This window comes from Micropterus salmoides, unplaced genomic scaffold, assembly GCF_014851395.1.
Source record: "Micropterus salmoides isolate LMB-PRFRI ecotype aquatic unplaced genomic scaffold, ASM1485139v1 Ms_hic_scaffold_1, whole genome shotgun sequence".
NCBI classification, from domain to species: Eukaryota; Metazoa; Chordata; class Actinopteri; order Centrarchiformes; family Centrarchidae; genus Micropterus; species Micropterus salmoides.
In genome coordinates, this window is record NW_024040040.1 from 43,609,422 (window position 1) to 43,634,238 (window position 24,817).

Below are 24,817 nucleotides of genomic sequence, written 5' to 3' on the forward strand. Positions count from 1 at the left end.
GCAGATGTAACGCCTGGAATATAAATGACCTGCGTTGTCACCTTCTCTTAGCTGGAGAGATAAATCCATGTATCTTGTTGGCTAAACTCACTAAATGAAAAGTCCACCTCAAAGATGATCTTAGGAGATGAATCTTGCAGATTCAATCTGAGCCATCTCTCGTGTGTGTGTGTGTGTGTGTGTGTAGTGATGCATACCACCATGTGAGAGCATGTGTGAGGATGCCACTGTGATTAGACGGGATGTAATGATGTGAATCAACACTCTGTCATGCACCGCAGCATCCCATTAATTAGCCCCAAGATGTCGGACAATGACAGCAAACATCAATGGTGCAACTGATGCTCAGTGACACATTGGACACTGTAGAAAACACTGGTGTCCTCTCCATCTTCTCCTTCGATGCCATTTTCAAACTAGAGATATAAATATAGACGGACACATATCCAAAGATGTATGATCAATAATATCACGCAATCATCTATGTGATATAACATTCTGACACAGAGAGGGGGATGTTGAGCTTCACCTTGGCACCAGGAGTGAAAAATAGACATTAACTTTTTTATTTCATCTATTTAAACATCGGTTTTCTAAAATAATGTAATTACAGTGCATTGTTTTGTGCAACATTCAGTGACTGATAATTACAAAGATAATAATGTGATGTCAGACGAGGGTCTAAATTGAATTCTTAATCTAAACAAGAAGCGGGTGTTTTCCTGACTTGCCCCCTCTTCGCCTGAGGCCCGTTAAATGACAGCTGGACAGGAAAAAGCCTGTGGAAGGTGGTGAATTAGCATAGACAACACAGTACAACTCTCAGTTATTTTAGGATCTCAAACAGTGCAGAGGAAAACTTCCCACCTACAGATGCACAGATCAGGCGTCAGCTCTCGTCTCGTCACTCTTCGCCAACAAACCCACTTTTCAAATGATATTATCTCAGATGGTTAATTAGAATTATATTATAATGGTTTGTCAAGGCCATGTGGTAGGATTTGTCCCAGTTATACGCTAACAACACATATTATGTAAGAAATAAATTGGAGGCTGGTGACATAACAAGTGACAGGAAACTGTTAAATGTTTGATGCTCTCTTTCCCTCATTGGTTTCCATGGTATTGGCCACTGAAAAAAAATGTACTTCCTTCTCCGTTGTCAGGGACATTCCCGATAGCAACGAGACACAGCAACACACAGGAGTTATTTTTTACAACAAAGAAATCCTTGTTTGACAAACATAAGAGCTGACTGATTTATGGAGGTGATGCTGAACCATTCGGAGCCACACGCATGATGAATCACCAAGCACTGCTCTGTCACTTTATAGTGTGTATTCACAAAACTGAGATTATCAAGACAAGCAACAATGGCTCAAAAAAAAAAAAGCTAAAAAGATTTTAATTTCAGGCTTGGGGGAGCGCAGCATGTGTCTGGTACATGAAGGGTTGTCTAAATCTGACGATAACAGAAATGCAGCGCAATCAAATATCAGACAGCATTAGTGAAAGAGATCTATGTAGGTCCAACACATTCAAGGCTATTTGGGAATGACGCAAAGTCTATCAAGCAAGGCAGAACAAAGTGATATGTTAATGATCATATGTCAGGTTTTAAGGAAATATTAAGTTGACAATAGATCAATTTGTGCCTCCTTGCAAGACAAGACTAATGCTGTCACTGTGATTAACAAATGGCAAGTGCAATGCAAATGAACCTCAATCTATGCAATCAATAATGCATAAAACAGGCCAGAGAATGAATAAATCAATAATTAGATGTACAATCCGACACATCAGTGACATTCTCACTAAAGAGAAGCTATGTCTAGATAAGCTTCATGTTGACAGGAATTAAGAAAGAGATTTTCAGCCCCAAAAAAAAAAAAACAAGGTAAAGAGCTTTAAATCCAGACACCGTCTCTCCTCCCACTGTGACAGACAGCGCGACACCCGGCAGCTGCTAAAGCTATTTAAACTGTGAAAGCGAATGCTCTGGGATAACAGGAGCAAACACTAAAGCTGACAGTCAGCAAGGCATTTCTAAAAGACTGTACGTCGGAAGGAGGGGAGGACGGATCCAGGAGACAAATTGAGACGTACTAGAACAGGTGTATTAGCTGTGCAACTCATGTCGTGAAAATGAATAGGCCCAAATCAAAGCACTGGGAACAGCCAGATGTAGTCTGCTAATACAGAAAAGAACCGAACCAAAAGCTAAAGTGATGAGGATATGATTAATGAAGTGTTTACACACTATTCAGGTCTTTTTTATGTGAAAATTGTGGCTTTGAAATGATAATTACATTTATGCACACACTGCAATGTGCATGTACTCTAAGAGCTACATCAAAACATGCTGCCTAATCAGTTTGGCTGTGGAATATAAATTAGGTCTATTATTACATGTATTTTTAACATATCTGTTTACGTCTCCTGTTAAAGCCCCACCTATTTGCCACCAAAGAGCGGCAGTCTGTTTGTTAAACCTTTTGTACAGTCTCATATCCGATATCCACTTATTCTTGGATTTGCACCGACTTCTTTGGCGCTCTTCCTCTGCCCATGCAGATTGCTTGGGATTATAGATCTTTGCGGTGGTTACTTAAAGTGTTTATGCTGCAGTTGAACTTGTTGCAAGCGTCGATCGATAGGAGCATCACCTAAATCGTTTAAATCTAAAATACAGTGCAGACGTTTCAGACAATATTGGCCCAAGTGGAGGCAAGATAACCACCAATCGATATAACACTTTTGGTTAAGTGTTTAATAGGAGCCAACCAGTGCCCTCTGGGAAACATGTAGCACTTATCCGCTGTACTTTAGTTTAGCTTATCATAGCAGTAAGCCACAGACTCCTGAGAGGTGCATCAAATTAAAATGCATTTCCGGTCTCAGGGTAAACACATATCCTTGCAGAACCTCTGACAAAGTATTCCCCTGAAGTGGAAGTAAAGATTTGAAGAGGTTGCTTCCAAAATGAGACATGACAGCAGAAGATCAAATGATATATGGAAGATGGTAATACACCAACACAACAACAGCTACAGAAGAAGAAGAAGAAATTGAAGGACCTTTTTCCTACTCGTACCCTATAAAAAGAATTCACGACTCTGGTTTTACTGTCTTCAACAGGGTAACAGATTTAAGAACAAACAAAGTAGATTTAATGAGGAAATATTTAGATATTTATCTAAATTAAATAAAAATAAAAATATAAAACATAAAGTACTAATTTTTAAAATCATGATGATGCGACTTTTTGGGGTGTGTACCAAACAAACATGTTGTCTTACATCTGGAGAACAAGATCTGTAGGCCAGGGGCATCTCTGCAGCAATATAGTACTTTATTATATATTTTACCTCCAAAAGATTTTAGCTTCTACAATTTGGGTATATTGCATGTGGCCATATTGCTATTTCGATCATATTTTGTTTCGAACCCTAATGTGCCATATATGCTCAATATGCAATTTTTGTTTAGGAAAGTTTCTGGGAGAGATAAAGCCAATCATTGGCATCTGATCCAGAACACGGGGCCCCCTCCTCAATGGATACATCATGTCATGCGACCGCTGGAATCTCTGACTGCATCCCCCAAAGAGAGGACAGAGAAGAGCGTGCACGTCACCGATGGCAGAGAGAGAGAGAGAGAGCGAGAGCGCGAGAGAGAGAGAGGTTGACTCTCTCAACGGGACTTTATTTCACCGGCAGAGTAATCACCTGGATAAAACAGTCAGGTCATTTAAAGGCAGCAGTATTACAGAATTGCCCCTGAGATTACGCATGAATGAAGAGATCAAAAATGTCACCTGCTCTCATGCTGCATTCTGTCACACGGTTGACAGGCACTGCCAACAGCAAACAGCAGGCCTCTTGATGTATGCCAAATAAATATCTGACAAGCTGCCCCGCATGAAAACTATATTTTTAAATGCTTACATTGATCTACAGTTGTATTTGCGGTATCTGCAACACTACAAATACAATTGACGGTGTTTATAAAAGAACCATTCAGATTATTAGTGCAAGAATTATCAAATTTTTTCTAGATTATTTTTATTGTATGACTACTGCAGTAAGAGTATTGTATTGTTCTTCTGCCAACATGCCCGTTTCGTTGACAGTTGAGAAAGACTTTGTGCCTTGAGGATGTCACTGAGACCTCTGATTTACTGTCTGAGGGGATAATTCTTAACATTGTCACAGCACTTGTAATTCTTGTAATACTCACCGGACCAGGAAACATTTTTCCAAACTTCTAATGTCCAATTTTGGTGAGCCTGTGTGAATTTTAGCCTCACTTTCCTGTTCTTAGCTGACAGGAGTGGCACCCAGTGTGTTCCTCTGCTGCTGTAGCCCATCTGCTTCAAGGTTTGACGTGTTGTACGTTCAGAGATGGTATTCTGCATACCTAGGTTGTAACGAGTGGTTATTTGAGTTACTCTTTCCCTTTCTTCCCCATTCTGATGCTCGTTTTGAACTTCAGCAAGTTGTCTTGACCACATCTACATGCCTAAATGCATTCAGTTGCTGCCACGTGACTGACTGATAAGCAATTTGTGTTAACAAGCAATTGAACAGGTGTACCTAATAAAGTGGCCGGTAAGGAATCCTTGTGTAAATGTATATTTTGTATTATATATTGGTAATGAATAAAAATCAGATTTGTTTTCACTTTGACATAAAAAAAGGTATTTTTCTGTTGATCAGTATAAAAAAACAAGCCACATTAAATCTCTGATTCAGTGTTGTAAAATAATAAAACTTGAAAACAGATGGGATGTGAATGCTTCTTTTTTTATATGCACTGAATGCAACCATTTCCTCCCCTCTGCCACCTTGCATGGCAACAGCACGGGTGAGGAAGAGCATGGTTGGCCCAGTCCGGAATAAACCAGGTTACTCCTTCAGGGACCCGGGGATGAGTTGAAGTGGCAGACCTAGTTACTCCCACTCATCCTCTGCCTGTGCCGTGGCTGCTGCTCATCAGGAGTCCAATGGAGAATGACAGAGCGTAGATTGAATATTCGTAGAGTGTTATGAAGCAACTAAATTATGTCTCATTACTTGCATATTAGGTACAACATTAATCCAACATTAGTCTTTCTTGTCTGTATACATTTTCCTTTATTGAGCATAGGGCCTCTAATTACATTTCAGTGTGAGAGGGATAATGCGAGTGTTGCTCCTTGGGCCAAAGTGGTTAAAAATAAATAAAATAAAATAGATGATGGGAAGATGTGGGAAAAAAGAAACATTAAATCTCAAAGAAATGACCAGCCACATAATAGCTTGCATGATAGTCTCAGGTAATAAGAAACTTCCACACTCACCACGACATTCCTCTCTGCCTCTGCAGGTTTTTCTGTCAGCAATTTCCCTCTATTAGGCTACACCCAGCTTCCCTCTGTACCAGTACAGTCTGTGTAATTAAAGTGAGTTTTTTACATTTATCTTCTGAGCTGCCTTGTCCTTCCCTGTTTCCTCCTTAACTGGGTTAATATGGAAATAAGGGCAGAGATCTCCTCTTCTCTAACATGCCACAAAGACTACCGACTTCACCCCACCATTAGATATCCACCCACTCTTCACAGAGGTCTTTATAACCCATCTTAAAACAATAGTTAGATATGAAGATTGATGCCACTCTCATGTCTGTATACTAAATGTAGCTACACCCAGCAGACGGTTAGCTTAGCTTAGCATAATGTTAAATGTTAAAAAAGGGTGAAACTAGCCTAGCTCAGAAATAAAACATTTGTGCAGAGCCAGTCAGTTTCCCCCTGTTTCAAGTATTTATGCTAAGCTAAGCTAACCAGCTGCTAGATGTAGCGTTGTGTTTACTGTACAAACATGGGAGTGGTATCAATCTTCTCATCTAACTCTTGCCAAGAAAGCAGATAACTGTGATCCCCAAAAATGTCAAACTATTTCTTTAAAATCCATCTCTTTTCCTCAGCTTGCTGATATTTATAATTAAGACATAGTTTCTGTTATTCATTAGTTCTCTGTGCAATATGCCTATTGTTTTTTTTAAAATACTTTTATTCAGAATTGTTCATTTTTTATGCTTTTATTCCTAATTTACCTGCTTTATTTATAAATTTCTTGAATTGATTTTCATTATTTGTTTGTTTTTATTTGACTTAAGTTGTCGTCTTGCTGCTAAGCATTTGGTGAACATTTAATAATCGATTAATCAATTAGTTGACTGAGAGAAAATGTATTGCCAAATATTTTGACATGTCAATATAATAGTAGATTGAATATCTTTGGTTTTGGACTTTTGATTGGACAAACAAGTAATTTGTGGATGTCACCTTGGGATCTGGGAAATTACTATTTTCCGACATCTTAAAAATAAATCATATGACTTGATTAATTTAGAAAATAATCTATAATAAAAGTAATTGTCCATTGCAGCCCTGATAAAACTACACTATGGGAATTAAAACATTAAAACTGATATTGTCACGGGAAAAAGATGAAGTTAGGTTAGTAATGAACAAAGCAGTACGGAAACTATGTAGTATCTTACACTAATTTACCTACATAACTCGTCACAGACACCAAACATAATTTTATCTCAGGTCAATTTCATCCTCCTCTTCTTATTGACATATTAATATTCAAGTATTAGTATATTAGTAAAGGAAGCGAGCAAAACTCAGTCAAACAAAACAAACAACCTCAAAGCGCAGGCATGTAATCATTATGCTTGTGAGGCAAAAAAACAAACACGCACTGGGATAGAAGTGGATCCCCAGTATGCACATGTAAGCACAATATGGTATCCTGCGTTGAAACCTTCCACTGTGGGAGAATACATTAACCTTTCGACGATCCTCGATATTGACATGCTATCAATCCCCTTCAAAATGAAAAGCCCGCTGTGTGATTCTGCTGAATGCCACACTGTGAAAACCCCCGACATTTCCCCTCCATTCGTCAGGTGACACGTTGTCATGGCAACCGCTGGCACATACACATCCACGTTCACAAGACATGACGGTTTGCAGATGAGGTCGTGACCGATTGGCACAAAAAAAACTTATAAAGAGGGGAAAACATGCTACTGGTATTGATCATAAGCCTTGTAGTTAGTTCGATGAATGAGATGAGACATTATATGCTTTTCTTAAACATGACTCATACGTTGTAACTGAGCTGAAACATGCTGTGATCTATCTATAAATCCCTGAATGACTAAAAATAACCGGGCCGGCATTAGCACTGTGTTGGGTCGATGATGGTTGTGTACCACAGGGATGATGTACAATATAACGAGGTGTGGTGGGTGTACACGACTCTCTGAGTCTGACATACCGTTGACGCAGAACTCATACGGTGTACAGAGCTCGTCTTCAAACAGGCAACCTGGAGGTGAGAGAAGAGGGAAAATGTATATTTTGCTCAACACGTGACAATTCCTCACACATTGGTTTCAACATGGTTTTAATAAACAAGACTTCCAACTTGGATTATGAACACAAGACATACTATGCTACAATTAGTAAGACATACGATTAATATGATTAGTCAATGAATGATTAGTCAATAAACAAAAACATGGACACAACTAGCACTTTCAATATGTCACCATTGTGACAGGCATGTTTTCACTATTATTGTGGTTCAAACATATATTACACATTAATCAAATAAATAAAGATTAAAGAAACAGTTTGACATTGGAGAAGCATGTTTATTGGCTTTCTTGCTGAGAGGTAATGAGAAGATTGAGACCACCAGTGGTGGACAGTAAGTAAGTACCTTTACTCAAGTACTGTACTTAAGTGCAAATTTGAGGTACTTGTACTTAACTTGAGTACTTTCTTTTCATGCCGCTTTCTACTTCTACTCCACTTCTCAGAGGGAGATATTGTACTGTTTACTTCACTTCATTTATGTGACAGCTTTAGTTACTAGTTACTGTACAAATTACAAATTTGACACACAAAACATATGAAGAGTTTATAAAATAAGCTTCATTATAAAATAAACTACCCAATGTTTTATAGTTATAGTACAGCTGACACGATTATTAGACTGACATTGAAATGAACAGTTAATTGTTGTTGTTTAGTTCCACTTTCACAAATGTGAAGTTTTGCTGCGTTTCGTTTTAATTATTTTAATGTAATAATTTTGAGCTTTGTACTGACAAACATAACCATACTATTAGTACTTTTTACTTTTGATGCTTAAGTATTTTTAAAAGCAGCTACTTTCGTACTTTGACTCAAGTAGAAATTTAGATTGACAACTTCTACTTGTTGTCAATTTAAATTGACAACAAGTAGCAAGGGTATCTGTACCCTTGCTAAAGGTTTGGTGTACTTCGCCCACCACTGGATACCACTCAAAGTTACAAACCACTCACAGTTAAAAACTAAGCTACACCTAGCAGCTGCTTAGCTGCTAGTTCCTGTTAATCTGTTGTTTGTTTCATCAGTGCATACACCAAAGGGTAAAAACGACAATTTGTGGTTCTGTAAGTCTTAGATAGAGTAAGGTTAGCTGTTTCCCCCCGTTTCCAGTCTGTAAGCTAAACTAAGCTAACACACTGCTGGTTGTAGCTTTAGATTTACTGTATGATATGAAAGTGGCATCAATCCTCCCATCTAACTCTCAGCAAGAAAGCGAGTAAGTGTACATCCCAAAATGTCAAACTGAACAGCAGCCTGATTTGATCATATAAATTACAGTCAACCTAAGATGGGAGAAGTCCAGCAGATATACTTCAATACTTGATAGTGGATATAAATGGATTCCATAAGCATATACTGTATATATTATATACATACAACAGACGGCTGAATGGAAACAGAAAATGTACTAAATTACAGTACAAAGTTAGCCTAACATCACAATATCTGTCACTGTTCTATAAAAGTACAGCTTAGTACTGCGTTGACTCTGGCTGCGGGCCGTGCTGCTAATGGCAGAGCCATCAATCATCAATTAGTGCGACTTCTCCTATGCCTAGTGTCTCTGACACTAATACCCCAACTCCATGGGCAACACTTCCATATATGAATGTTGTATGAATATTAATGAACTTTAACACTTGGACTATAGGGCTGGTTGTTCCAGACTAATAAATGAACAGATGGCAGGAGCATTATGGGTAGCTCGCCCCTGTGTTCAAATTTCACATGTGGGAGTTGCAGCAAGCGGAGGACTGTTCTGCTTGCCAATCTGCACAGGTGATCCTCCACATTTTGAGTTGAGGGAAAGAAATGTGTCTGTGGGGTGAAAATTCCTCTTGAAGTGTTATTTTCTGTCTTATAGCGAATGTAGTCGCACATTCATGGTCAAAACGAGCCCAGACAACAAGACAGACCTGAGAACATTGTATTTGGGTTTGTGCAGTCTTAACAGGCTCATACAGTTGATGGTGTTTACAACAATCCATAAACAACTAGGCCAACCCTCAGCCCCCTTTCTTCAAGTCTTTTATCTTTCCCTCCCTCAGCTCATCAGTTGGAGTGACGTAATTGGATGCGCCCTCATGGCCCGGTGGCCTTGATGGACAGCAATGAGCAGCTCATGACCGTGAAAAAAGAACAGGCTGAGTAGGAGGAGAGGCCTCTGTCAGACCTCTTTGATAATGAGAAGAGATTGGTGCAAGAAGTCTGCTAATCAATTCACGCAGACAATCAGGACAGGTGTGGATGAGACAGGAATTTTTCAGTTCAGTTCAAGTTTTTTCAAGTTTCTTCTTTGCAGATCCATCATTAGGATCATTATTCTGCTCTGATTATTAAAATCTAGTCTGCGTGATAACTTGAGTGTACAGACACGATATGCAGCCATTTTGTTTGGAAGCTGAGGGTAGATTTCATGGAATGACACCGTTTGGAGGTAATGGCTTCAATATGTCAGCAAAATGGCTATTTAATGATGTAGAGTGAGGCATCACAACAGAGCTGTAGGGTCACTCAGCTCACCAGTACAAAACTAAAAGGTAGAATATCCTGAACGGAAGAGAACCAACTTACTGCTCGAAAACCAAGACCACAAAAGCCTTTTCCGACAACTTATACCTGACTATAATTTTATACCCTATAAAACCCTCATTTTCATGGACTGGTTAAGCTTCATTTTGCACTAACCTTAACACTAAAATGAAGCTGCTGGTTGAAAAAGGCACATGGATTTAAGTATTTAGTTCCAAAATTCCTGCCCAAGCAGATCCTTAATGACACTCCTTTCCATTTTTCTTTATGGTATGTGTCAGAAATCTGAATATATTTGGGTTTAGGAAAGTGAAAAGGGGATTTAAAGATGTTGCCTGAATGTCTTATAGACCAAACGATCAATTGATTTTTCAAGAGAATAATCTGTGGATTAACTGATAATGACAATAATTATTAGTTGCAGGCCTAGTTTGGACTTTTCCGTACACCATCCATTCTTACATACCCATAATTTAGATTTATCTTGAAGACGACAACAAAAACATATAAGACTAAACTTATCCAGAGTGGTCACTTGGAGCTGAAAGAGCCACGCAGTCCCTGAGGATCAAACATCTCAGCGCTCTGCAATTAGTGTCAGTCCATTCAACTTCACCTCCTCATCACTTCCCTGCTTAATTCATCGTGTTCTCTGGGAGGCCTTGTCAGCTCTCAATATTAATTACGACCTTCCATTTAATGAAGCATCCAGCCAAGCATAGTTAGTCAGACATGGTGTGTGTGTGTTAGGCAGGGACATAGGATTCATAACGCCACATCCCCTTTCTCCAACACCATGCCAGAGATGATTAAAATGGCGCCTTTTAATTAAAATGCAATCACAGTGGATGCTGCTGATTACCTCAGGCAAAAAAAAAAAAAGGATGCTAGACTCGTCGTGGCTGAGGAAGAAAGCTGGTGGAAAAAAAAGGGTCCAGGCCAAATCTTAATGAAGCGCCCTGACAAAGAATAGCCACACTGACTTGTGTAATTCTGTCTGTACAAGATGATTTCACAAAAAAAAAAACTTTTCCAAAAACACTACGCTCAGTGTGCAGTTGAGCCTTCTGTTGCCATGTCAACCTCATCCTGGATCAATCACAGAAGCTCATCAATGGGAAACTGACTGTCGAGTCCAGTGAGTACAGCCTCAGTGGGATTCAGTCGATCAACAGAGATGATTTCAGTGTGATTTCCCATGCGAACTAGTGTTACCCTCTGGACCTCTAGTAATTTGTAATAATTTTGGAGGTCGTCTGTGATATTAATCTCGTGAGAATCTGCCATTACCGTAATTTGTAAAGTAAATATTCCACCACAAATTACCAACGTATTTCGCCAGACACAGAGGTCATGTCATAATAAATAATCCCGAGAAGAATCAGCATCTCTGTGATTTGATTTGGAGAGAGTGTTTTTTGAGCAAGTTTTTTTTTCTTCTGCCTCTTTCTCTGCATTGGCAATTACAAAAAAAAGTTTTGACAATAATTTGGGTGCAAATTCAGGAGGCTCATCTCGCTACACAACACGGAAACATATTCGCAGAAAGAGCAAGCTCAAATCCAGAAGTGGAAAATCTCGAAAGATGATGACATGGATCACCTGCATCATGTAGCACGGCAGCATGCAGTAAGGAACATATTTATATGGGATTAACAGCTTTTATGTGGCAGCCTAGTAATAGAAACGTAACGTAACATTTACTCGTCTTTCAAGAAGCAGATGTTACGCAGAGACCTGATCATATCGAGCAGATATTGTCAGTAAATGTGAGTAAAATACAGACAAAAAAAACACATGAGGTCCCCTGCTAATACTCATCCTGTGCAAATAGGACTTTATACTCACACTTGAACCTCAACCAGTTCCATGTGTAGCCTAATCTTTATTTCAATGTATGGTGATAAATGTTTAGCAAATATGAAAGATTCTAGGAAAATAATCAATCACCCTTGTGGGATATCATTTGAGTAGTGCTACAGTAAAACAGTCAGTTAGTTGATGAGTCATTTAATCCGCAGGAAATTAATTAACAGCAATTTTGATGGCAGTGGAGCGGTACCTAACAATTATTTCCATTAGCGATTAATGTTCTCAATTAATCGATTAATTGTTTGGTCTGTGAAATGTCAGCAACAGTAAACAATGCCCATCATAGATTTCCCCCGCCCATGATGATGTCTTCAAATTGCTTGTTTTGTCTGACCAACAGACCCAAACATATTTAGTTCACGATCACAGACTAAGAAAACCAATTTCTTTTTAGATAATCGACTTATTAATAAATGTATTGCATATATTCAAAATTGACTGATTTATGCAGCTCTAGATAAATGTGTAGTTTTCAGCAGCCACTAGCGGTGTGGTTCAAAGATTGCAACCAGGTGTGTGCTCGTACGTGTGCTTGCTTGAACTCGTTAGCGAGCATAATCCGAAACAACCACTTTCATACAGAAATTCCACAATAAACGCAGGAACACCAGCATGCAGGTTGTGGCTTTTCTCCAGACATGTTCAGGCTCTGTTACTTCAAGTTCCCATGTCAGAGGTAGATCAACACCGGTGCCGTACCTTTCATTCAGCTCAGAAAAAAGGCATAGTGACAGCGGCTCCCCAGAGGAAAAATCTTTTGCTCAGATTAGTCTTTTCTTTAACTCTTGAGAAATCTCAATAGTATATCTTTTTGAGATCACTCCAATCTGAATTGTTGCTCCTAAAACCCCTTAGGAGAAAAGGATGAGATGAAGAGAGATTGAGGTTTTGAGACTTGGGTAAGACAAATGGATTCTGAATTGAGATTACAATAGGGTAAATGAAAGTAACAGATGAGATCTCATCATTGAGTTCATCTTGAGTACATCTTTTTGAGTTCATTAATGTCTTGCTTATTGCTCCTAAAAAGCAGTTGGGAGCTCTGGGAGATGTTTGTGAGCTTGATTGTATCACATTACTGTCTGTGCTTGGAGAACTATGCTGGAGGCCCTGAGCTGGATTTGAACCCCGCACCTGCTGGGCTACAACACTGCCGCTGCGCCATCCAGCTAAAATTAACAAGGAAGGACTGATTGTCTTTAAATAGAGTACAATTTACAGGTCTGCGTGCTGGGGGGGCTGGGCCCCCCTGGACCCGTCCTGGGGCTGGGCGGGGTTGTCGCTGAGTCTGGGGTGCTGCCGGTGCTAGAGGGGCTCTTGCTATAAGCCCTGGGCTGGAGGGACCTGGCGTCCTCCTGCTTAGGGGGGTGGGGGACGGGACTGAATGAATGATGGGGCCAGTCAGGAATCTGGTCCCAGTGAGGAGGACCATTCTAGCCTGCCTATGACCTCCTTCACCTTTCCCCCTTTGGTCATGTCTCACAACATACACCCTTAGGACTCTGGGGGGCGGGCAGGCTGCAGGGCATTTGGTGGGTGGGGCTGCTTTATTGCGGCCTCGCCCTTCTTCCTCCCCCACTGGCCGCCCCTCAATTTTAATTACACATTAGACACAGAGGGCTTGGGGGGTAGGAGGGGCACGATGGGAGGCTCCACTACCTGACAGTTGTGGGGTGCCTCTGTCACAACTACCCTCCAATTTTAACTGCACCTTAGTTACCACACACCTTATCTTTACTCCACCATACAACACTTCACAATCCATGACATGCATCCAACACAAAACAATACATTTACAGAGGCAGGCAGAGGGGTTGAAGGAGTGGTGGAGATTCTCATTGGCCTCGTATCCTGCCCCTGGAGCCCCGGGCGTCTGGGTTGCTGTTGGGTTGGTGACGGCCTTGCCTGATCTGGGGTGGTCGTGGCTTCCCTGGCGTGTGGGCCTGCTCTTGACCTAGGGATCTGGGGACTCAGGCTTGTGGCTTTTGCTCATTTCTGGGCGGGTGGTGTGTCCCTGGGCCTGGGGGCACGTTGTCTCCTCTCCTCACCTCTTCGGCAGGGGTGGGGCTCCCGCTGCTTCCCCCTGCCAGCTCTCTCACAGTGGGGGCATTCGGGAGTCTCTGGGGCGCATGGCTGGTGTTGTCGGGGTAGGTTTTGGTGCTCCTCCTTGGGGGTGCTTGACTGGGGGGGCAGGGCCCCTGTCCAGGGATGAGATCGGCCTCGGGGGCTGCTGGCACTGCCTGCACTCTGGGGAGAGATGCCTCTGGCTGGGCTGGGGGACCATTGACCTGGTTCTCCTGCGTTATTGCTCCCTGGTGGCAGGGAGATTCACGGCACGGCTTTCTGCTGTCCCGGGGTACAGCTTCCCCCGGGACATGCGGTCTGGAGTCCTTTGCGCTTTGGGGGGTCGCGGGGTGTCCTGGCTTCTGGGGGTGAGGGTCTCTGCGCGGGTTGATCCGGTTGCGGTTTGGAGGGCTGCGGTGGGATTGTAGGGCGATTGACGATGCATCTTGATACATTGTGCTTTTTCCCTGGGCAGGGTCTCTGAATTGCTGCTGGCCGTTTAGTTTGTGCATTGGAGTCCGGGGGAGGCATTTCCTTGTTGGCTTGGAGGGACCAGTTTGCGTCCCTGTTTTGCTTCGTTGGCCTCGGATCCATGCTTACCCATTTCTCTGTCGGCCAGTTGTTGGACCCCTCTGGATACTGAGGTATATAGTTAGTTTTCGGGATGTGCAGTGTGGGTGCGGGGCAGGGCTGTGCTCCGGTTTGTTCTGGGCTTGTGCCTGGAGTTCTCGGCCCTTGAAGAGTGGGTGGGTTGGTGGTGGCATACAGCTGAGCTGGTTGATTTTGCCTCGTTGCTGGTTTGGCTGTTGTTGCACGGCAGACGGGGGGGGCGTGCTGGGCATGGGGGATGTTGGCTGGCATTTTTTCTGGCGGTTGCGGGGACGGCGGACTTTTATTGGCGGGTGCATGGTGACCTGTGCAGCGCGTTTGCTGCTGGTGTTTCTCTCCGCTGGCTTCCGCTGTCATGTTATTCCGCTTGCTCTCTCTCGTTTGCCCAACCTCGCACGCGGGATTCGCAGGGGGCTGCTGGGCATTGGGTGTCGCCATGCTCGCAGTGTGCGCGTTGGGCTCGTCACTTGGACATTGGTGTTGATTATTGCGTTGCATTTGGGCGTTTTGGTTGTTCGCTGCCCGGCGGTGGGGGAGCACTGGTCTATGTTGTGTGCACGCCGCGTTCAGTCCAGGCGCTGCTCTTCCGCGGGTTACGCTTCTTGCGTTCCGTCGGCATTACGTTGTCAACTGGCATTTGGGTCTGGGTCTTCCGCGTTTGCATCGCGGTGCATCTGGGAGTCTTTGTTTTTTTGATAGATTTTTTATTTTTTTTTCTTTCTCTAAGCTTTTTCTAAGCAGAAACTTATTTAAATTAATTGTTATTATTCCAGCTCTCGTGGCTGTGCTGTGTTGCTTATTTAGTGTGCTGGACTGTTTCTTGTTTTCATTTTTCTCTTAGTTGTCATACTATGTCAGCTGTTTATTGCTGCTGTTCGGCTGGTTGTCTTTTACTATTATTATTATTTTTATTGTTTGTTTTTGTTGTTGTTTTCCTCCCCAAGCCCCCCTCTCTGTTCTATTGCAGGTTTCGTTGCTTTCTGCAATTGGTGTTTCCCTCTGCTGTTCCCTGTTGTCCCCACCTTCCATCCCCCTTCTCTGTGCTGCCTGTTTGTGCCCCCCTATCCCCGTGTCTGCCCCCCTGTCCAGCCCGGTGACAAATCAATACATAATTAAATAAATAAAAAATAAAAAGACAAAGGAGTATATTAATACTCTCTTGTTAAAGTAAAATCTGTCTGGCACAATATGGTATCCAGGTCATCATACTCTATACCAGGCTGCTCGGCAGGACAGGTAAAAAAAAAAAAAAAGAAATAGAGTACAATTTTCATTTACTTAGAAGAGGAGAAATACCATATCCACAATTAAAGTCCTCAAAATTCTACTCAAGTAAAAGGTATAAAAGTATTCCACAGTGAATGTACTTAAGTATCAAAAGTAAAAGTGCTCATTCTTTATGAAAGATACATGTTGTATCTCAGTTCTTGCGTGTATTCGGTCCTTAATGAATTAATCTCTAAACATCAGGTCAAAGTATTGGGTGTTCCAGTTATGCTGGCTGTGACTACCTTAACAAATTAGAAAACATGACATTTGAAAGTGCATTATTTTGTGTATTATTTTATGTCAAAATGTATTTACATTTTTTTCAGTAACTTGTAACAGATAATTAACAATAAATATAATAAGGATTTGAAATTAAGGGGAGTAAAAGTACAAACACCCATAAAAAGAAAATACTCAACCTCAACATTTGACATAAGTAAAGTACTTGAGTAAAATAACCCCTAAGTTTGGTCACTAAGACAAAACTGAGAAATATCTTGGAGCTTTTTTTCTGATCCACATTCTGGAGACTGAAATTACACTTATTTAAGATACTATAGAGATCTCTTGTTTTGATCAGAGTAAGACAGAGATGAGTTTTTTGCTCCTGAAGCCAATATGAGAAAACCGAGACAGAATTGAGAAGAATCATGAGATCCTAGGAGTCATAGCTGAGTTTTCTTTGAGCTCTTTCTCTGATCTCATGGTCCAATGTTCAGGAGACTTAAATTAGACTTATTTAAGATCAGTTAGAGATCTCTTGTTTTGATCATAGTCAGACATAAATGAGATTTTATATGGTTGTTTCTCCTGAGATGAATTTGAGAAGAGGAAGAAAAGGCCTTTGGTCTCACCTTGGTATTGTAAGCAGCTCATTTGTGTCTAGGAGAAAACAAGGAAACAACTATGAGATCTCATCTTGGATTTTGCTTTCCTATGAGACTGAAAGAGAGAACAGATAGAGCTGGAAACTCAGGTAAACTCCCACTGCAACATTACAGTAATAGTTTTATTTTATCAACTGTAGGTTGAACTAATCCATGCTCGTTACATGATAACGTTACATTTACTGCATTTAGCAGATGTGCTACATCATTAGCTCAACGGAGGCTCAGCAATGTCATCACAGCTACATGTATTGGATGATAATGAAACAATTAGTGAGTTGGAATGGATATTATAATGATATTGTGTCACAGTTTATAACAGTTAGACTGCACTAAGTAACTTTACTGTAACTAGTGATAGGAGAGGTGGAGAAGCTGTATACCTGAGTATTGGTAAAGCCACAATAAACATAAACTGAACATTATGCAGCAAACAGTGGCAGGTTCAAGCTACTGCCTTTGCCTTTTGCCTTTATAGCTTGTCTTGCAGGCTACATCAACAGTTGTACACAGGATAGTAACATAGGTCGCGTTATTTGGTGAAGTAATGTGGAAAGCGATATAACTTTGCACCGGATAACATTAGCAACTGCTAGGCATTAGCAGGCAAGCTAATGTGACCTTTCTCTGTTTCTCCAGCTTTACTAATGCTCACTTTGTTCTTACTCGACATCATCTGAACCTGTTTTGTCTGATGGGCTTCAGCACATAAACCTTTATTGTTGTTTTGTATCCTTACGTGGAGCCTGTGTTTTGCTGTGAGCCGGTTGTCTTATGATGTTAGTGGACTGCATGTCGTTAGCTGCCGTGTTGTCGCTGTAGTAGGAGAGAGGCTCGGGAGCACGCACAGGGCTGAATCCAACCCGGAGTCCCCACATTAAAATCAGAATAGTGGCTGATGCAAGCAATGGAGAAAACAGGCGTGTACTTAATTTCTAAGTGAGTTTTGAGCCCACTGACAATAAGGCAATGAAAATGTGATTAATTTCATTGAAAAACTTACATATAGTCCCTTTAAGGGAAAATGCCAAAAATCAGATCTCTCAAATGAGAGGGTTTATTGCTCTGTCAGTTTTATTTCACTGTAAACATCTTTGGATTTTGGACATTTTATTGACAATCAGTCTTCAAACAACTGTCATATTAACTGATAATGAAAATCATCATAAGCAGCAGCAAGAGATGTGAGCTAACTACAGGTGCTGTAAATTTGCAGTAGCTTCCCTCCCAAAATAGGCACAGCGTGGCCTGATTTACAACTGAAGTATGCAGGGAGAATCCAGAAGGTCAATGGATGCAGTAAGTCCGTTTTCATAGTTTTTAACATGATAGGTAGTCAGACACCTGTATTCTCAGGAGACTATGAAATAAGAGAAAGCAGCGAGTTTGTCACAAATCACAAGCAATATGCTACGGAGTATTTGGATAAAAACCAGAAATGCATGCAGAAATGTGAACCTGAAATTATTACCTGTGGCCTGGACCTTTCCAAAGCCTCCATCCATGGAGGTGTGGCAGAGAGACACTTTCCCATGATACCCCCTGCCTGCCTTACTACAACCAACTACTAATTGAGACAGCGAGTGCATCTTCTGTATAAGTAAGGATCAACATACACACACTCACACACAACAGAACAATTCACCTTCAGCTAAAATCTCAGCTACACAGCGTGTCGGGGACATAACAGCATGGGTGTCTACCCTCGGGGGTGTGAAATCAGAGAGGAGCGTGTTTCAAGGGAAAAGCTCATTTAAGATTGTTTAAGGAAAAGCAATTATGAGAGTTTCTAATTAGAAAATAATATAAGCATATTAATACCTCAGATAATCATCCCCTGTACACTGTCGAGCCATCCATTACACATCTCAGAGCAGATTTCAGTCTGGAGGAGCTGCTTGAGACTGTCTCGAACATTTGGCCCTGATTGGCTGACCTTGCCTGGAACATTAAATATGTCCCGATGAGGCTAAACCCAAGGCTGAACACGAAGTCAGAGACTTGATCGTTCACTTTCCCCTCACAGGTGGTTGGCCGGTGCCGGGATACCATCTGTGATGTCTGAGGGGCCAAGGAGGATGCTGGGAGTCTGGCAGCGAGGACAACCACTCCCAGAGCCTACTGCAGCTCAGGACATATTTCATTCACTCTCTGGGGCCACCCACATATCTTTTATTATAATTATAAGCCGCGACCAAGGACACCGGACTCATTTTTACACACACACATACACCTGTACTGTCAGCCAAAAAATCTATTTTAGAACAGTACAGCTGGTGACAACGGCAATAAAAGTGCAAGTGAATTGAAAAGGGAGTGTGGCTGGAGCAGGGACAGCAGAGAAGAACATCACCTGCAAGCAAATTAGCATCAGCTTGACATCATGTCTGCAGATTTAAACAGCTTGTGTCATTAAGGTGCTCTCCAGCTAAAATTAAAGATGGCTCCAAGCTTTTCTCTGCTCCAAAAGGTCTGTTCTTGTCACATGCTGCATATCACATGTCAGCAATTCAGCCGTGGTAAGTTTATGCACTCTTTCATCTTAACGTAACAAGGGTTTTGTTATAACAGCTGTTAAAATAATGCTGACATTCTCAGCACCTACATTTCAAGAGGAAATACTTTTTTATTGTCAATTTATTTTCACACCACAGAAATACCACGGGCTACATCACTGTAGTTTTTTAAAATATTATTTTACAGATAAATGTCCATTTTGTGCATAGAGGGAAAATTTGAATTTTTGGGAAATACGCCGCAGAGAGTGAGACAAGAAGATCAGTACCACTCCCATGTCTATACACTAAAATATTAAACTACAGCCAGCAGCTCAGTTAGCTTAGCATAGCACAAAGAATGGAAGCAGGGGGAAACAGCTAGCCTCTAGCTCTGTCCAAAGGTAACAAAAATCTGCCTACCAGCACATCTAAAGCTCACTAATTAACACATTGCTCGGCTGATGGAAAAATAGTCATGTAACCCTCTGTAAAATGGCAGTTTGGTGTCTTTACACAAATGAGATATAACATGTTAATTGGTGAGATTTAAGGGTGCTAGTGCCAGATTTTGTATACTTTGGACAGAGCCAGGCTAGCTGTTTCAGCTAAGTTAGCTGGCAGCTAGCTGTAGCCTCATATAGACATGTTTGCATCTAATTCTTGGCAAGAAAGCAAATAAGTGCATTTCCCTAAATGTCAAACTTTTCCTTTATGGCAAATAATTCTAAAATTACTTTACAACATGAGTAATTAGTAGGACCTAGAAGCAGGGAGTCATGGGGCTTTCAGGTAATTTGACTGAAGCCTGAACCTGACATGAAACCACCTGACATCCAGAGCAGTGTAACCAAACACATTTCTCACAGACTTCCCAGAGAATTTGTCTCAGAATTCCCAGGCAGGCAGGTCACTCTCAGTCACTCAGCTGCCAGCTCCAGGCTACAGCCCAGACAACGGCCATGAATTAAAGATGGCAGCATCACTGTGGCAACGGAGGACCCAGAAATAGGCTGGCTTGACCTTTTCTCTGACCTGCAATGAATGATTCAGACATTTGATTTTCTCCCCTCTTCTGAGGTGTGATTAGGAGTTAAAGTGCAGAACCAAAGTCAAACAGCTAAGTGTCCTCTTTCTCATGTGCTGAGGGAGCTCAAAGTGAACCAACACAACCTGGCTTTAAGGGAAATCACCAGTCCTCCAGATGAAGTGAAAGGGTTAACTTTGCGCCATCACAGCACAACAGTGTTTTGGCACTACTTTCCTGCAGATGAAAGTGGGTGTGCAAATGCAGGTGACATGCCATTTCTGTTGTGCTCAAGCCATCCTTGTGCCTGTTCAGTGATTTCACAGCCCCATTCAGGTGAAGTGAAAGGTAGTTACAGTAATCTTAAACTAATCTTAAACAGGGGGTGTAATGAAAATGTATAGTTTTGGGAAGGATTTTTAGTTTGAGATGTTATTTAAATCTGCATCAATTATGTTTAATTTTTTTGCCACTTGGGGGACAACAATTTTGACATGATACCTTATAACACTGTTATGGCAAATAGTTACACATCCAGTAGACATAGAGCGACATTAAGACCAGGAGACTATTTTGAAGTCGTGATTTTGGCAACCTAGTGAATTTAAGTCCAATATTCACTTTTAGATCTGTTTTTGGTCTCTACCAACTTTTGAGGAAAATATCTGGCTTTTTAGCAACAAAATGCACCTGCGCCACCATGTTCACTAGCTAGTTGCTTCCTTTGTCTGTTGTTTGGGTGAGTTTATCACAGCCTTTTCACTTTAAACAGGTGCCTGTTATCGCTGGATACTACACTGATGGGAGTGATAAGACTGAACCAAAGCAATAAAGTCACTGTCCGTAAAACCAAAACACTGAGCTTAAAGACACTATAAAGCACCATAGGAGTTTGTCACTATTTGATCCATTATTCATATAAAGACATTGATTAGTGCAGCTTTATGGTTTGGCAAGGTTTAGCAGTACTGCCAGCCAATCATATTGGTAGTTTGAATGACGCTACAAACAGCTTCTTTCATTAGAACTGGTTGTACAGTGCTGCATACCAAATTTGATTTGATTTGACTTGAAATCTTTATTTCGAACATGCAAGAGAAAATAACAATTAACCTCGATTATGTACTTATTCAAACAACAACAAAAAAACTAAACAAACAAAAAACAAAGGAGCACTTCTACTTTTACTACAGTGATACCTCCTGAAAAAAATTTCTTTGTACATTTTTTTGAAAAGGTTCTCATTTAGTTTGTTCCACAATTTAACTCCGCAAATTGATAAACATAATCTTTTCCTTGTTCTAAATCTACTAGTCTTAAAATTTCCCCTTCCCCTTAAATAGTACCCTCCCTCCCTCTCAGAGAACATCTTTTGTATATTCTCAGGCAGTAGTTTATTTCTTGCTTTGAACATGAATACTGCAGTTTGATATTCAATTAGATCATGGTATTTTAGCAATTTAGACTGTAGAAATAATGAATTTGTATGATCCCGAAATCCGACGTTGTGAATGACTCTCATGTCTCTCTTTTGCATTATGACTAGTGGCTGTAGTGACTGTTGATAAGTGTTTCCCCAAACCTCTACACAGTAATTCAAATAAGGTAACAATAGTAAGCAGTACAAGATGTGAAGTCATTTAAGATCCAGAATGTGCTTAGCTCTTGCTAGGCCTGCAATACTTCTAGACAGTTTGGTTTTGATGTGTTTTATGTGAGGCTTCCAGCAAATCTTGTCATCTTTGATCACTCCAAGGAATTTATTTTCTTGTACTCTTTCTATGTTAACACCCTCTATCTGTGTCTGTGCTTGATTGTTTGACTTACAGTTTCAAAATACCATGAATGTAGTTTTACTCAAATTTATTGATTGCCTGTTTATGTCAAACCATTCTTTCATTTTCTTGAATTCTGAAGTGATTGATTCCAAGAGTTGCAATAAGCTGTCCCCTGAACCAAATATGTTTGTATCAGATGCAAAATAAAATAAAATTTGATGAATGTGAGCCAAATTTGCCAAACTATTACTAATGTACTTCACAGACTACAGCAGTCATCAATTAGTTACAAAAATAGGACAATACCTCCCCCATTAGATTTTCAGCATCTCTCCCTTGCCTTGCCTTCCCCCCCGATAGTCATTTTGTTTCCTTGCAGCCCTGAGTAATGGTCTGGAGTATTAATCAGCATCATCCTAAGACGAAGCAGACACATTACTACTTTAATCACAGCTGAGATCGTATAGATTAATTCTTGGGCTCAACTCGCAGCCTTCAGAATCCTCATTACCCTGTTATTGTCCTCATTATAAATCTTAGCTCAGCAACACAGAGGTGACCTTCACACTGACCCCTTTCCCAACACCAACTGAATAAAACAGTTTTGAAAAGATTTGCCCAACCTTCCTTTTAACAGCCGAGGATGTTTTCACACTCAGACAGTGGAGCTCAGGTCTAAGACAAGGTGAGAAAGTAACAATAAGGAGCACTGTTGTGCGCAAGTGGGAAAACTTTTTTACCAACATACCCACGAGGGAGTGGGAGCAAAGTGGCGTAAATGCATCATATTTGTCACCCGACAAGTGTCCAAGGAGTAAAAAGCCTCTGCTGAAATGCAATTTAATTTTAGATTAGATTGTAAAAGATCAGTCGTCCCCCGACAAAATACAACAGAACCTTCCTTGCCTCTCTGATGACCCTCTTCCTCCTTGACCCAGAATATCTTCTAGGTTCACCTTGAACCTAAGCAGGAAAGAGAATAAGGAGATAGATTGCCTCAACACGTCTATTTGACACAGTTCTGACTTCCTTCCTCTCAAGAGCCGGTGACATTTGTCGGGAAAGACAGAAGCGCAGTCAGCCGCTTTGCTCCCACTCCCTCGTCTCAATAACCACTCAAAGCCAACACACTCCTCCGGGCATCTGTTGAGTCACAAAGAAACATCGCACTTCGTCTGTTATCACACCAGCCATGGCAGCATCCCAGGCCAGGAATATACAGACGGCTTTGTGTCATGTTTTTTGTTTAATTAAATGCTTGCACAATAAAGGCTTCAACTTTGAAATTAACTAAAATCCACCATAAATTTAAAATACAGCAACACTTCATGAATAGCTTATCAGTTTACAATTCCTCAAACCAAACTCCTAAAGGAAGGCTGTAGCAGCTGTGTTTGTTCAGTGCAGTCGTGAAGAGGTCGTTTATAACACTGTATGTTTATTAGTTAGAATCAAAAGGCATATATTACATGATGATGGCAGAAAATCTTAATGCTAGACCAATTACACTATATTGAGTGCTGCAGCTGTTAAGATGATTAATTTAGAAAAACAGGCTTTGAAAATAACACACCAAATGTTCATTTACCATCCTGTGCAGCCATGTGCACAAAGAAGGGCTTTATTACTGCACAATAAATCTCATCCAATAAATAGTTTGCCATTTAATGGATGAGCCCCCACATCCGAAGTGTCAATAAAGTCAGAACTGAGGAGCTAGAGCTTCAAGCTGACCCTTTACCCGGTCTGTCAGGATGAGTCAGACGTCCTGAGAGATAAGAAAAATGCACTGCGACCTTTTCAGCGAGTATGAGACACCACGGCAGGGTTATATTAGTTTTGGCAGTCCTATTAGCTTTTATCCTTGGATCAGTTTCTACTTTAATTATGATTTGGTTTCAGAGGGCATTCAAGCAGAGTTTTAGAAATGGAGTTTTCATTCTTCCCCCGAAATGTCTCTGCTTTTGAAATCTAATACAGTATGAGCCATTGTGAGGAATGTGTTGCTTGTGTAGGTGTTGAAAGCATATTGATACGAGGTCTGAATGAACTTATTGAGTGTTTAGACTGTTGATTGAAGGTTTTTGCCAACAATGACATGAATTGCCAGGACATTTTGTACAGATTTTTGTGGTCACCAGAGGATGAATACTACTGACACTAAAGATTGCGCTACTCTAGCACCATCACCAGGTAAAAATCTTAATCTGTCCAAAACTTTGGTTTAGTGTTCTGTGCAAATCAGCAAATTTTAGCATGTTAACACCCTAAACTAAGGTGAACATGGTAAACATCATGCTAAACATCAGTATGTTAGCATTGTCACTGTGAGCAAGTTAGCATGCTGATGTTAGCATTAGCTGAAAGCACTGCTGTGCCTGACTAAAGTCTTGTAGAGCTGCTAGCATGGCCTTAGACTCTTGTATCCACTCCTATCAAAAGAGTAAATGTGAGACTTATTCATGATTTCAATTCAATTCAGTCTTTGTCTTTATACCGTGTTTCTGATTTGAAAGACAGTTGTCGTTACCTCTTAAATTTACTTCATTTCACATAAATTCACTCAGTATAATTATGTGTACTATAGTAAGCAAACACAACCACCAGGACAAACCACATTGAAATAACTGGTCCCCTGGGACAGACAGGGAGAATCCTAGCAACTCAGGAAATAATAAGACGACACAATAGGACATATACAATGAAAACATACCACTTCCAGTGAAGCAAGATGTTTAACCTCACTTGGATATTTACTGTACTGTGTTCATAATCCACACTGTAAAATGTCTATCCTCCTATCACACCACATTTCAATCCTCTGAGATGATTTATAAGCACTGTAA

The 24,817-nt window shown here is 40.8% G+C and overlaps 1 protein-coding gene across 2 annotated transcripts in view; it reads right to left on the bottom strand.

Moving 5' to 3' along the window:
* ptprn2 (protein tyrosine phosphatase receptor type N2) overlaps positions 1-24,817 on the bottom strand; it is a 133,883-nt gene that overhangs the window by 105,045 nt on the left and 4,021 nt on the right. The window contains exon 2 of one of the 2 annotated variants that reach the window (XM_038729630.1): positions 7,335-7,385. The exons of the other annotated variant lie outside the window; for it this stretch is intronic. Within the exon in view, the coding sequence (XP_038585558.1) occupies positions 7,335-7,385 (51 nt within the window). The remainder of the gene's footprint in view (positions 1-7,334; positions 7,386-24,817) is intronic. 2 annotated transcript variants of the gene reach the window in all.